Source organism: Canis aureus, chromosome X (genome assembly GCF_053574225.1).
Source record: "Canis aureus isolate CA01 chromosome X, VMU_Caureus_v.1.0, whole genome shotgun sequence".
Classification (NCBI taxonomy): domain Eukaryota; kingdom Metazoa; phylum Chordata; class Mammalia; order Carnivora; family Canidae; genus Canis; species Canis aureus.
Window position 1 is genome coordinate 91,881,616 of NC_135649.1, and position 12,884 is coordinate 91,894,499.

Here is a 12,884-nt window from a genome sequence, read left to right on the forward strand (position 1 = left end):
GACCTAGTGACATTCTTTTCCTGAACTCATACACTTTCATAAATATGTGCTTTGTACTTACTTAGGTAGTTTCCATGCATCTTGAAACTCCTGCTTATCACAGCCACAAGCATTGAAAAGTCCTTCTGTCCAGTCCCCAACGATCCGAATATGGATGCTAAAGAAGTCTTCCTCCGGGGCAGAGGTCAGTGTGAAAGGGTGCCACTCCAGACTGGACACCTTGGGGCACTTGACAAAAATGTACTGTCCCACTTCCATCTTGAATCCTTTCTTCTTCATCTGTAGCTCAATGGTTTTGAAAGGGTGAGTGACCACCTATGGAATAAAACATGTGTCTGGAAACTACACTTTCCCCAAATACTTCCCTTTTCACTGTCCACACAGACAAAAGTTTGAGCGAACATGCCCACCCACATCCATTCTTCAGGGCCAACGCAGCCTTTCCTCCAAAAGATGTGGCCCTCATTCAGAATTTCCCTCGGCTGGAGCCCACAGCATACGATGAGCAGGAGTACAAAGGACTGGCCCCTGGGTGGCTCAGTGGTTGAGCATCTGCTTTGGCTCAAGTCATGATCCCAGGGTCCTGGGATCCAGTCCCGCACCAGGCTCCCCCACGCAGGGAGCCTGCTTGTCCCTCTGCCTATGTCTCTGCCTCTCTCTGTGTGTCTCTCATGAATAAATAAAACCTTAAAAAAAAAAGGACTGGCTCTGTCCTCAACTTGAGACAACTCCCAGACGTCATCCCAACCCCCTGCTCTCCTTGTAGGATCAGCTGAGGCTGCAGCTGCAACCGCCCAGAGTCATTCATTTCCTCCCCAATTTCTGATTTTCTTTTCTTTCACAGGTTCATCTCCTGAGAACACATCCCAGAAACCTTCTGTCTGTGATTGTTTGTCTCAGAGTCTTGCCAGGGAGTCCAGCCTAAGACACCAGCCTATTGTGATATTTTTTTTCTCCCAGAAGTCAAGGCAGGTCCTAGCAACAGGAAGAAGAGATGGCTCTCTGCCCGGCCTTCCTGTCTCCTGGGGGATGCTCGAGAGCCTTGGCAGCTGGAGAGAAGGAGATCCCCTGGGCTGGCTATTTAGCAACATCCCGCAAGCCAAGCCGCATGTACTGATCTATCTTTGTTCTGACTCACACCTTGGATCTGCCTTGGAATCCACCTGATTCTGCCTGTCTACATTTCCACCGACCCTGGAAGTACACTCTTTGTCTCCCCCAAAGCACACCCCATGGCCATCCCCATTCTCCATGTGTGCAAGGGCATGGCATCTTTGTTTACAACAGCAAAAACTGAAAACGGTCCAAATGTCCAGCAGCTGGTGAGGTGGTAAATAACTTTTACAAAGAAAGCACAATAAAAAGCTGTCATTATAATACAGAAAGTAATATACTGTTTCTGGGATGATTCCTGAGATACACGGGACTTTCTATGTACAACTGGAAAACCAACCAAGGCACATCAAAGGAATAGAAGAAGCAATAGAAACAACATAGCAGCTTCCTAAATGTTGACTAACAGTGCTGAGCTTTTCCCTCCGTGAGTGAAGAGGGATAAGATGGGAAACCCTTTTGCTAAACATCGCCAAGCATTTCCCAAACTTGTGATTTCAATCCATCTTACATGATAAAGCAGTACCCAATGTCCTTTCATCACTAAAATAAAGAGACCTAAAGCTTCGTTTTGAAAACAGAAAATAAAAATTGACAAAAATTATTTTGAATATGGTGTTCACTGTGTCGCAACTTTGTGTGGTGAGAACATTTTTCCCCCATTGCAATTTTGCTGCCACAGGTGCAATCGGGATTCAACTCCATAAAATGCACTAGTGGAATGGACATTGGAATACTTTGGGATGACACCTTGTTTCTTACTTGTTTTTGAGAAGAAAATGAGTATCTGTTTTTATGAGTAGAAAATGACTCTTTGCTCCACGGGAAAACAAGGTTGCCTTTAAAATATGTTTAAAGGAAATACTTGCCTGCTTAGTCTAGCCTAGTAAGGGAAATTTTGTGGCAGCCCTTCTTGCTCTTCTGTGGGCTTTTTCTTATAATACAGTATAAGTAAAAAAGGAGAACTGCTGTAGCTTCCTATATTTCAAGATTTCCAGTGCCAGCTGGACTAACTTTACTGTGGCCTTCCACAGATGCCAAGAGAGAAAAGCTAGGGTGGAGGACAAGAAGAATTCAGTGTTGTGCAAGAATAGCCCGTAGTAGCTTTTAGTAAACACTTTTTGAACTGTATTGAATGGAATTAAGTTGTATTTGATAGGGGCACCAGGGTGGCTCAGCGGTTGAGCATCTGCCTTTGTCAGGGCGTGATCCTGGAGTCCTGGGATCGAGTCTGGCATCGGGCTCCTCGCGGAGAGCCTGCTCCAGTCTCTGCCTCTCTCTCTATGTCTCTCATGAATAAATAAAATAAAATCTTGAAAAACATTTAAAAATTTATTTGATAAAACTAGTTTTGTCTGTTGTTTCCTGAAATGACAACCAGGAGTTTCTATCTATTGAGTTGGCTATTTAGTTAGTAATGAGAAGCAGCACAGAAGCATGGGGAAAAAGTTGTCATATACCTGGAGTTAGCAGACTCAATTCTGGATGCAGTTTAGTTACTAATCTCCTTGAGACTTTGGGTTCTTCAGCTGTGATATTCTATGATTATATACATAGCACAGAAAAGGAGGTAAAGGGAGGCCTGGAAAATTATCTCAACCTCAGTCACTCCTGCCCTTGGCTCCCTGGTTCTTTTGGCATCTGAGTATTTTAAGGCTCAGTGTGTACCCTTTTGAAATCATGTGTTTTGCTTTTGCACTCTTATCTGCTCACATCATCATTGTGTGTTCCTCCTCCCTTCTACACACGCATGCACACATACACACAGATTTGTGCACGCAAAACAATCAGCTTTATTTTGCAACAGAAAATGTTAATTTGTACTTCCTCCAGCTAAAAAGTCCAATCATTTGATTATCAAGCTAAGTACACTGAAATAAACTGTTGGTCTTCTCTCTGTCCTATGTTTAATTAAGAAACTAAGAGGAAGCCAGCTCCGAGCAATGCTATAGGGAACCTGGGTAAACATGATATAGTTAGATACTGTTAGTAACTCCCAAACCAGATCATACCTTGGTGATGACCACTTTCTGTTGAGATCGCCAAAACCGTACCAACCTCTCACAGAGATACAGAAACATGGGACCCACTATCCATTTCCAAGTCTGTAATCAGAGCAAAACATGAAAACACGGTGTGTTAAGGGGTAATAGCTGATATAAGATTCATGGGGACAAAACATTTTAGAAGTCAATCTTTGTAGGCTTGTTTAAATACTCAGGATCAGATTCATAAATTTCTAATACAACAGAATGCATGAAAAATATCTAAAATTAAAATAAAATTTTGAGCTAACGCAGATGAACATTCTCCTTAGCCACATTGGGAAACTTTATCTACAGTATAAAACTTTCCCAAGAGGAACTGCCCACAAGAATGAGATTTCCTCCTGGTGTTGCAATAGAAGTTGCAGTGACCCTACAGCAGAGCAAGATTAGTTTCAGAATTAACATCTCTCTTAAGTATAGCATTTCAACAACACCATATTTTTTAATGCAACATTGCAGTTGCTTTCTCTCATCCTTGTAGCCAAAGCTTCATCTTTTGCAAGATAAGAAATTTCATCCAAAGAATTTAGCCGTTTCTCCAATATCCTGGTAAGTTCTAGGAGCTATGCAATGCACCTGCTGAAGAGGGACAAGCCCAAAGATTTTCAGATTTCTTTAGATTCCCCTCCCATCAGAATCTTCAGTGTTTCACAATACTGGAATCACCTTGTAGTACTTCTAACTATATGAAAACCTTTAGGATAAGCAAATCCATCCTGGGACTCCATCCCAGTTAGGTTCCTAGTTTAATACCTGAAGTAGCAAACAGTTTTAGAAGGCAGAATCATTTAAAATATGGCATTCCAGAATGGATTTCAAGAAAGAAAAATAAAATTACAGAGTGCTTGCTACAGCCTCACATATGATCTTTCTATTACATTTTTTTGAGAAACATTTTATTGGAAGTTGAGAGCACCTGAATGTCCCACCTCCAGCCAAAGTGGAAGGATATCTGCTCTGAAAGTCAGAAATATTCTGCTGCTGGCCTTTGTCTTCATGGGACAGATTTTTAAAACAGGCTGGCATCATGCATCTACTTCCTGGGGGCCACAATGGGGTTCCATTGAATGGAGCAAGGTCTTGGACATTGCCTCTAATCCCAGAAACCCAGAAGCTCCTTTGAGGTAGATGCCTGTTAAGGTAGTAGTACACTGATTCCAGCTGTCTTCAAGGAAATGTGCCTTCCCCTAACCCATAAGAGGACCCTCGATGCAGTTCCTTTTTTAATCCCTTTTTTTTTTAATCAATAGATGTCTGCATGTAGTGGGAGCAGTTCACTGATACATCTCGTTGCTTTCATTAATGAGCAAGGATCCTTAAAGATGTTAAGTCCTTGGACAGCAGACTGTGTCTTAGAGAAAGAAAATTCCTATGTTAAGAGTGTAGAAAAAAGAAAGGAGATAATGGGATGGGACATTTGCCTTTATATTATACTGTGCTTAAAAAACAACAACAACAACAATCCTGTTCAGAAGCCCTATACAGGGGATCCTTGGGTGGCTCAGCGGTTTAGCGCCTGCCTTCGGTCCAGGGCATGATCCTGGAGTCCTGGGATCAAGTCCCACATCGGGCTTCCTGCGTGGAGCCTGCTTCTCTCGCTGCCTATATCTCTGCCTCTCTCTCTCTCTCTCTCTCTGTGTGTGTGTGTCTTTCATGAATGGATAAATAAAATCTTAAAAAAAAAGAAGCCCTATACAAATGTTGATTTTTACCTAGTTTTATACCAATGGTTAGCATGATAACCAATAAAGTACATTACTTGTCAATGGAGGAAAAGATATGAAGAACACAGGGCCCACTTCTCACTCAGTGGAGTGGAGATACCAAGAATTCACAAAATGGAACTTTGCAGAGCACCCAACAGAAGGTAAATATTCCAGCATGTTTCCCCTTGGTCATCCTTGCCACACTCCTGCTCCACATGCAAAGCCAATGGGCGTTGGTCTGAACCTGGCTGTCCAGTATCCTTTGTATGGTATAGACATGCTTCCTGATGGTTAAAGGCAGCCCTATGTGTCACTTCATCAATTTCCTTCCCAGCTTTGAAAGCTGTATAGAAAGTCTTATTTCTGGGGGTGCCTGGGTGGCTCAGTTGGTGAAGCATCTGCCTTCGGCTCAGGTCGTGATCTCAGGCTTCTGGGATCAAGCTCCACATTGGGCTCCCCACTCTGCAGGGAGTCTGTCTCTCCCTCTCCCTCTGCCTGCCCCTCCCACTGCTTGTGTGCTCTCTCATTCTGTCAAATTTATCAATAAAATCTTTAAAAATAAAAAAAGAAAGTCATACTTCCTGGTATCTGAGGAGACTTTTAGCTCCTTCTAAGTGATTATCTGAGCTATCCAACTTATCTCAGAATGGATCCCTGTGGAAATCATTAACTGTTATTATTGTGGCCCTCACATCTGGAAGAGAAGAGATGGAATTTCTTCAACTTCAACAGCACTTTCAAAAACAATGCCCTTCCATGTTTTATATCAGGATGTTCATAATAGTCCAATGCAATCCTTACTCTTTAAGAAATAATTCTAGACAGTAAGTAGAGAAGAAAAAAGTCAATACTTCTAACATTCTAGTAGTTCTCTGGCATTCATAATGGACATCTCTATGGCATTTGTATGTATTTCTTAGACAGGTTAAAGATTGTTGGTAATGAAATTGTAATAGTAAACATGAACTGTACATACCATAGGAGGGTTTCCAGAGAACTGTGGGATTGGACAGTCAGGTATTTTTCCCCATTGTGAGATATTGTCCGCACAAACTTTATAATTGTGTTCCAGTCTACTCGCTGCAGTCTGCCCACGTACAATTCGCCTGGGGAGGAAATGTAAGTCCAGACCATTTAGTAGAAAGAAATTAAGTTCTTATTTTTTTGAGATTCTAAGAACATCTCAAGTATTCTAGTATGGATTCTGTACTTTCTATTTAACAGTTATATCTTATTGATCCCTGAGTAGATTTGAGAGAAAATATGTCTTCTTCAGCAATAGAAAAAAAAAACCATATGTACGATGGCACAAGAATATATAGATTTTGGATCATCAATATGTGTTTTCTCAAAGGAAGCATTTGTGCTTCTGCTTCAAGATTATTTTCATTTATAAGCAAGCAAGCAAAAAACAGGAAAACTGCAAATCTAACAGAGCAAGGCCCATACAGTGCCTTTCTGCAAATTACAAAAAGATGCCCCCACCCTGCCCCTGTGAAGACAGTCCCAGAAGCACACAGGTTGGCCCCAAAGCATGGGCTAGTAGTACACCCCACGGATAGGCACCCCTGTGTGGGGGACAGTCCATACTGTCACACAGTAGCTCTGAGGTTTAGTCCAAGTGCTTCATTTGTTGTTCCAAAATTGTCTAAATTAAAATCAAAAGGTCAAAATCAATTTAAGGGTACCTTGTGGAGATTGTGACATTCTCAGAGGTATCAACACTAATGGTATGTCCTTTGAGGTGCTCAGAACCCATTCATTTCAATTCCATAAATTGTAATTGAAGCAACTGCTAACACACAAGATGATGTGAGTTTAGTGGGAACAGAGGAAGGGAGGCATGGAGTCAGGTAAGTCATGTTCCCAACCTCAAGGAACATAAATGACAGGGTCTTCAGAATATATACTAAGAAGAGACACAGGAGGCCTTTTGCCATAGTTGTATGGGGGACCTAACATGTATTGTGCCACTTGATATATTCTGTGACTGTTTTAATTCAAGGCTGTTAACCATTTTTTTCTATCCCTAGGTCTTGGGGCAGAGAATTACCATGTATTGAGCATTTATTATGTGCCAGGCCTGGGGAAAGTTACTCTACACAAATTATCTCAGTTGACTCTCATAACAAGCCTGAATGGTAGGTATTGGCACCCCCATTTAGCATATGAGAACATCGAGGCTTAGAGAAACTAGTAACTTAGAAGCAGAATGATTGCGAGAAAACAGTTTTGGGCCTGAGTCAGACAGCCTTGGTTTCAAATCCCAGGTCCACCGCTGGCTAGTTTGGTGGTCTTGGGGAAGTTATTCAACTTCTTCTGAGCTTCACTTTCTTCAGCCAGAAAATAGGTTTAGCCATACTTAATCAAAGGTGTACTTTAGCGACCAATTGGCCTGATGCATAAAAAATGCCAACACAAGGTAAAAATACAACAAATGATAATTATCAAAGTCCCTAATGCCCAAGTTCACGTGGAGAGGAAGTGTGAGGAAAGAAAAAAAATGGATTCTCCCTTCTTCTCACTGCCAGGACCAGAAGTCAAAAAACCTGGGTTTTAATCCCAGTTCAGCCGCTGCCTGGCCATGAGACTGTGAGCAATCAGCCAACCAGTGTAAGTATCAGATTGTCTTCAGATGGAGAGTGGGGCAGATCTATCTATCTCCTCTGTCTGCTCCAAAGGGAAATGCATAGTTGTGAAACTATACAAGCAGAAAGAAAGTGGTGGAATCACTAAGCTAGAGAGGAGAAGGGATTCAGTTTTTGTCTCTAGGGTTCTCTGAAACAGCTGGATTATGACCAAATCTCATTTAAAGATATTTGATTGCTTGAGGAGAGTCAAGAGATTGTCTACGCAGATTTTTCAGTGGTTGCCCAGTGCTGGTTCTTCTCACCCTTCCCCTTTTCATACTCAGGTCTTAGTCACCTCGAGGCTAACTTGGCTCCCAGCAGAGAACATCAAGCAGAGCCTTGAGCATCTGCTCTCTTCACACTGAGTTATATGGAGACCCAAACTCACCAGGGAACTCCCCCCAGCCTACTTTTGTGTGCAGGTGTGAGAATCAGCTGGTGTGAAACAGCATAAAAGGGAAACTGGAACGTAAAGACTGCTAACTCTGGGAAACAAACTAGGGGTGGTAGAAGGGGAGGAGGGCGGGGGGTGGGAGTGAATGGGTGACGGGCACTGGGTGTTATTCTGTATGTTAGTAAATTGAACACCAATAAAAAATAAATTAAAAAAAAAAAAAAGAAATAGGATTCCCAGTAAGACTGGGAACTGTCTACCACACATGCAGGCACTGTGAGTCTCTATGAGAGTATTTGTCTGCTGGTGGTCTGCTTTACACCACCTGGGCTCCGATCCTAGCTCCGCCACTTACAAACTGAGTGACTTGGGCTATATCTTTTACCTTTGTTAGCCTGTTCCTTTGTCTACAATTTCCCCAGGAAATGGGGATGTAAGAGCATCTCTACCTAAGAGAAACATTTCATGTCTATAACAAATGCTCAATAGATGTGAGCTCTTACCTTTGTCATATTAGAATGCTGGAAGGCAATAATCATGCATTTTTCCTTCTAGTATTCCCCCACTGTGCCTGAGATCAGTCCTCATACACAGTAGGCAATCAATAAATGTCCAGCTTGAATTGAAGCTCATTGAACTACAGCAAACCCCTTCAGCTGATTAATCATTAGCCCCTCCAGTTTGGGAGTGTCTAATTTACTAGCGATTAAGCCATAAGAAACATCATTGCAGACATCCAAGACCCCTCCAGCACCCTTAACGTGTTTTACACACTTGCAGAGGTACTCAAGCTTTGGTGTATTTTTTCTAGCTTGCTAGAAATAAATACATTAATAATAGCTATTATTAAATTACTTCAGAAATAATAGCTATTAATCGGGTACAAGAAACTAAAATTCTGCTGAATGGTCTCTATCAGACTGACCTCTGTGGGCCCCTCCTCATTTTCCCTCAGCAGACAGGCTAACCACAAACAGACAAGGAGATCACAGTGCCTCTAACAGCATCACACCTGGAAATGGAAGCACTTAAAGGACTTCACCTCAGAGATGAAACACTCACTCAGCTCCATGGATGGCGAGTCCGATGAAGAAGATCACGAAAAGATGGTGTGTGTACCAAAACACTTCAAAGTAAGACCTCCGGATGGTTTTGGTGGAGGAGGTGATAATTAATATGAGGCACAGTGTGATGACAATGCCAGTGATGCCGGCCAACAGAGTCACAGCCACGTATAGACCTCCTTCAGGATTCTGTAAAATATAAACACACACACACACACACACACACACACACACACACACATTACTCACAGGCTCTTAAATGCAGGACTACCTATTTATAAAATGTCCAGTGTACAGAGCAACAGATATTTTCAATCCCCCTTAGATAATCCTAACCATCCCTCACAGAGTGATATAGACTTGGAATAGATATTTCTCAATTTAAAAACATCTTATGTGGTTGAGGTGTCATAGGAAGTACTAATCAATATACTGAAATAGTTCTGAAGGAGTGTCTAATAAGGAACATTGGTGAGCTATAAGATGTCCTAAAAGGGTCTGAAGACATCCTAAAAAGGTCTGAAGCTCCTTCTCCCTTTGGTCTGGAAAGGGCCATAGTGCTTAGCCTGCAAATGTATTGTGGGCATGCCTACCATCTCAGGCGGGGTTCCCCTGAAGCAGATAGACATTGAGATGAGGATTCATGAGCAAGTGATTTTTAAAAAGTGTGCTCCAGAAGAGACTGGTAAGAAGATGGGTTATAGGACAGGAAAGAGAAACAAGTCAAATAAGAGGGTGATCTTAGGCCAAGTCTTTAGAGAGGGTAGCTTCAGCCTGATGCTGCTGAGGAATGATGGGGGGTGAGTCATGCCTCAGAGTTCATCCTGACTCAAGGCAAGGAAGCTGGGTTTTCGTGGCCTGTGCCCATCAGTTATTGGCTAACAGCTGCCCACAGAGAGGTAGCCTTCCAGGCCCTTCCAGATCTCTTTGAGCTTGTGGGCAAAAGGACTCCCTTAGAAAGAAGAAAGAAACCCAGGTATCAGAAATTGAAAGTGGAAACACAGAAAGGTGGAGGGAACACAGACATAGTACAAGTGGTTCAAAGAGATCCAGGCAGAGCATGGCAGTTGGCTCACCTGGCATGTTCACATTGCCTTCCTTCTGTATCATTGTACAATGAGCAATAGGAAAGAAAAATTATCCCAGGCATTACAGAAAAGGAGTTTGTTTACTTTTATGCAAGTTTATTTTTTTTTATGTTAGCCTGAGGAGAATGATTTCTACAAAGTTACGCGACTTTTCTGATCATCTTTTCTAAACACGAGGAACCGTATTTGGAATTCGGTGTATGATTTTGTGACTTGGCCATCCCCCCCAAGCCATTGGGCACATGAAGATGATTTGGAGCTTCTCTGTCTGAGTGTAGGAAGCTTTAGCAACTGCTGGAAGGGAAGCAGTCCTTGCTGGGGCTATCCAAAATGGCTGCCCCTGGAAGACCACAGAATTACTCCCAGTGCATTCAGCTGCTCATGGATGATAATCAGCAGACATAGGCCACCTCTCAGATGTTATAGGCAAGAGAGAAGAAAAGTGCCTCTGCTGGCTGGCCTGGGACTAATACCAAGGCGGGAGTGTTCCCTATTTCACATGAACAATTTCATAGTACATCAGATGACGTCATTCTGTGACCATGGGGGAGTGAGACAAAAACAAGACCACTCCAAAATTATGTCAGAGCCAAGACAACAACACAAGTGACTGCTGCCAAGATACCCAATTCTCGAAAGACCTCCCCCCAATTCCTGACCATACCTGAGGCAGAGCAAATCCTTGCTTTCTTAAACCCCTCCAAAACCACCTAACAGAAGTCCATGTCCCACAACAAGCCTCTATTAACACCTTCTTGGAATGTCCCAGACTTTCTCATGGTGGGAGGCCTCTTTTGCTGCAGTAAGTAATAACTCAACTTTGTTTGACTAGACATGTGTTCTTGTCTTTCTTTGATGGTGGGCATTGTCATGGCTGAGCCTGAGTTAGTCCAGATGCCACAGGTGGGCCTCAGGAACTGGAAACCATCTACAGACCCTCCACACATGGGGTCGGGAATGTGGGGGACATCTTCTCTGTACCCACATTCTTAGAAACAACAGGCAGGCTCATCCCACTGACAGTTAGTCAACCTTTGTCATTGTTGTTGTTCTGCCCAAGTGGAGTTCTTCACTCACTGAAATCTAGTCTCAGTTTTAATGGCCTAGGGAACACCTGCATTAGGAAAGAGGGGCCTTACCTTGATTCTCCTTCGAGCAAAATTGAGGTAACTTTCACCAGGATTATCTCCAAGGTTAGAGAGTGCTATTGAGTAAACGTCAGAATTGTTGACTCGCGCATTCACACACCACTCCACATTAAATAAGTGGGCAATGGTATGAATCGCTGAAGAGGAGAGAGAAGAGAAACAAACAAGGTGAAGGGTGAGCACAATTTTACTGTAAGCTGGGTTTCTGCCTCTAGCCTCTGACTCTGTGATAAGTTACAGGGAGACACAGGAATGGCCCAGGACACTTAGACACAACAACTGTGTCTCCAGACCAGAGAGGCAAGACTGTTCTAGTGGGTAAGCTGTTCTCCAGTTGTGAAATCGTACGCAAATCACTTGACCTCTCTGGTCTTGGTTTCCTCATTTGTAAAATGAAGATGTTAAATGACACCATCCTAAAGATCCAAGCAAGTTCTAAAATTCTACAAAAATAATCTTGGTCTCCGAGGATATTTAGCTGTGTTCTCATTGTCTCTCTCTTCCTAATATATTTATGCTCAAACAAGAAGACTCTCATGTAATGTATGTCTTTGGCTGGCTCATTCAACTGACTCTGACATTAGGCCAGAAAGACAACAAAATTTTATTGAACTGATATAAACCAATGGCCACAAGAGTGAATATCTTTTTGAAAATTGCATTCCTTACTTAACAAGCACTTATTTAAAAAAAAATTTTTTTATTTATTCGTGAGAGACACAGAGACACACAGGCAGAGGAATAAACAGGCTCCATGCAGGGAGCCCGACGCAGGACTTGACCCCGGGTCTCCAGGATCATGCCCTGGGCCAAAGGCAGCGCCAAACTGCTGAGCCACCCAGGCTGCCCTTAACAAGCACTTATATACAATTACTGGGTGCCAAGAACTGTTATAAGTGCTTTATAATGACTTAATCCTTATATGGAGGCTATGATGTAGGTACTACTAGTATCATCTCAACTTACAGATGAGAAAACTGAGGCATAGACTGCTTTAATGTCTTGCCCAAGATCACCAAGCTAGGAAGCAGTAGAGTTAAGAATCAAATACAAGCAATCTGGTACTCAAATCTTTGCTTCTGACCATTATGCTATGTTACTTTCTGATAAGATTTTATCATGCATTTTGCATTTGAACCATTTTGTTAGCCACAGCTTAGAAAGCCTGCACAGTCTACTAATAAGAGAAATCCAGTTAAATATCTGTAATCTAAGACTATTTTACTCAAATTATGTGTAAACTCTTTAAAGGCAGAATAAAAGTCTCTTCTGTTCATCACTGTACATTGTGTGCATGCCTATTGCCTGGGACATCACTTATTTATTAAGTGAATTAGTTATGATTCAATAAGGGTCCCAGATACATCCCTTGTGTCAACATCACTGCTTTAATAATTATAAAATAACACATAAGATAGAATACGTATATACATATGCATACCTATTAGACATAAAATAACAATAATAATAAAGAAGACACTTAGCTGATAAGGGTTATCTTACCCTTAAGATAAGATATCTTCTCAACTTATGGGTTGTGGTCCCCCCTAGGATTACTGCAAGAAATCCACAAATCTACATGTTCAACCTAGTATTTTTTAAAAGATTTTATTTATTTATTCATGAGAAACAGAGAGAGAGAGAGAGAGAGGGGCAGAGACATAGGCAGAGGGAGAAGCAGGCTCCACACAGG

The 12,884-nt window shown here is 42.2% G+C and overlaps 1 protein-coding gene across 1 annotated transcript in view; it reads right to left on the reverse strand.

The window, feature by feature from the left end:
- The window catches only part of CYBB (cytochrome b-245 beta chain), a 36,046-nt gene that overhangs the window by 7,829 nt on the left and 15,333 nt on the right, over window positions 1-12,884 (reverse strand). Inside the window, exons 5-9 of the mRNA XM_077889718.1 lie at window positions 11,183-11,328; window positions 8,954-9,144; window positions 5,844-5,973; window positions 3,126-3,218; window positions 62-315 (exon numbers count right to left, since the gene is read on the reverse strand). Of these exons, the coding sequence (XP_077745844.1) occupies window positions 62-315; window positions 3,126-3,218; window positions 5,844-5,973; window positions 8,954-9,144; window positions 11,183-11,328 (814 nt within the window). The remainder of the gene's footprint in view (window positions 1-61; window positions 316-3,125; window positions 3,219-5,843; window positions 5,974-8,953; window positions 9,145-11,182; window positions 11,329-12,884) is intronic.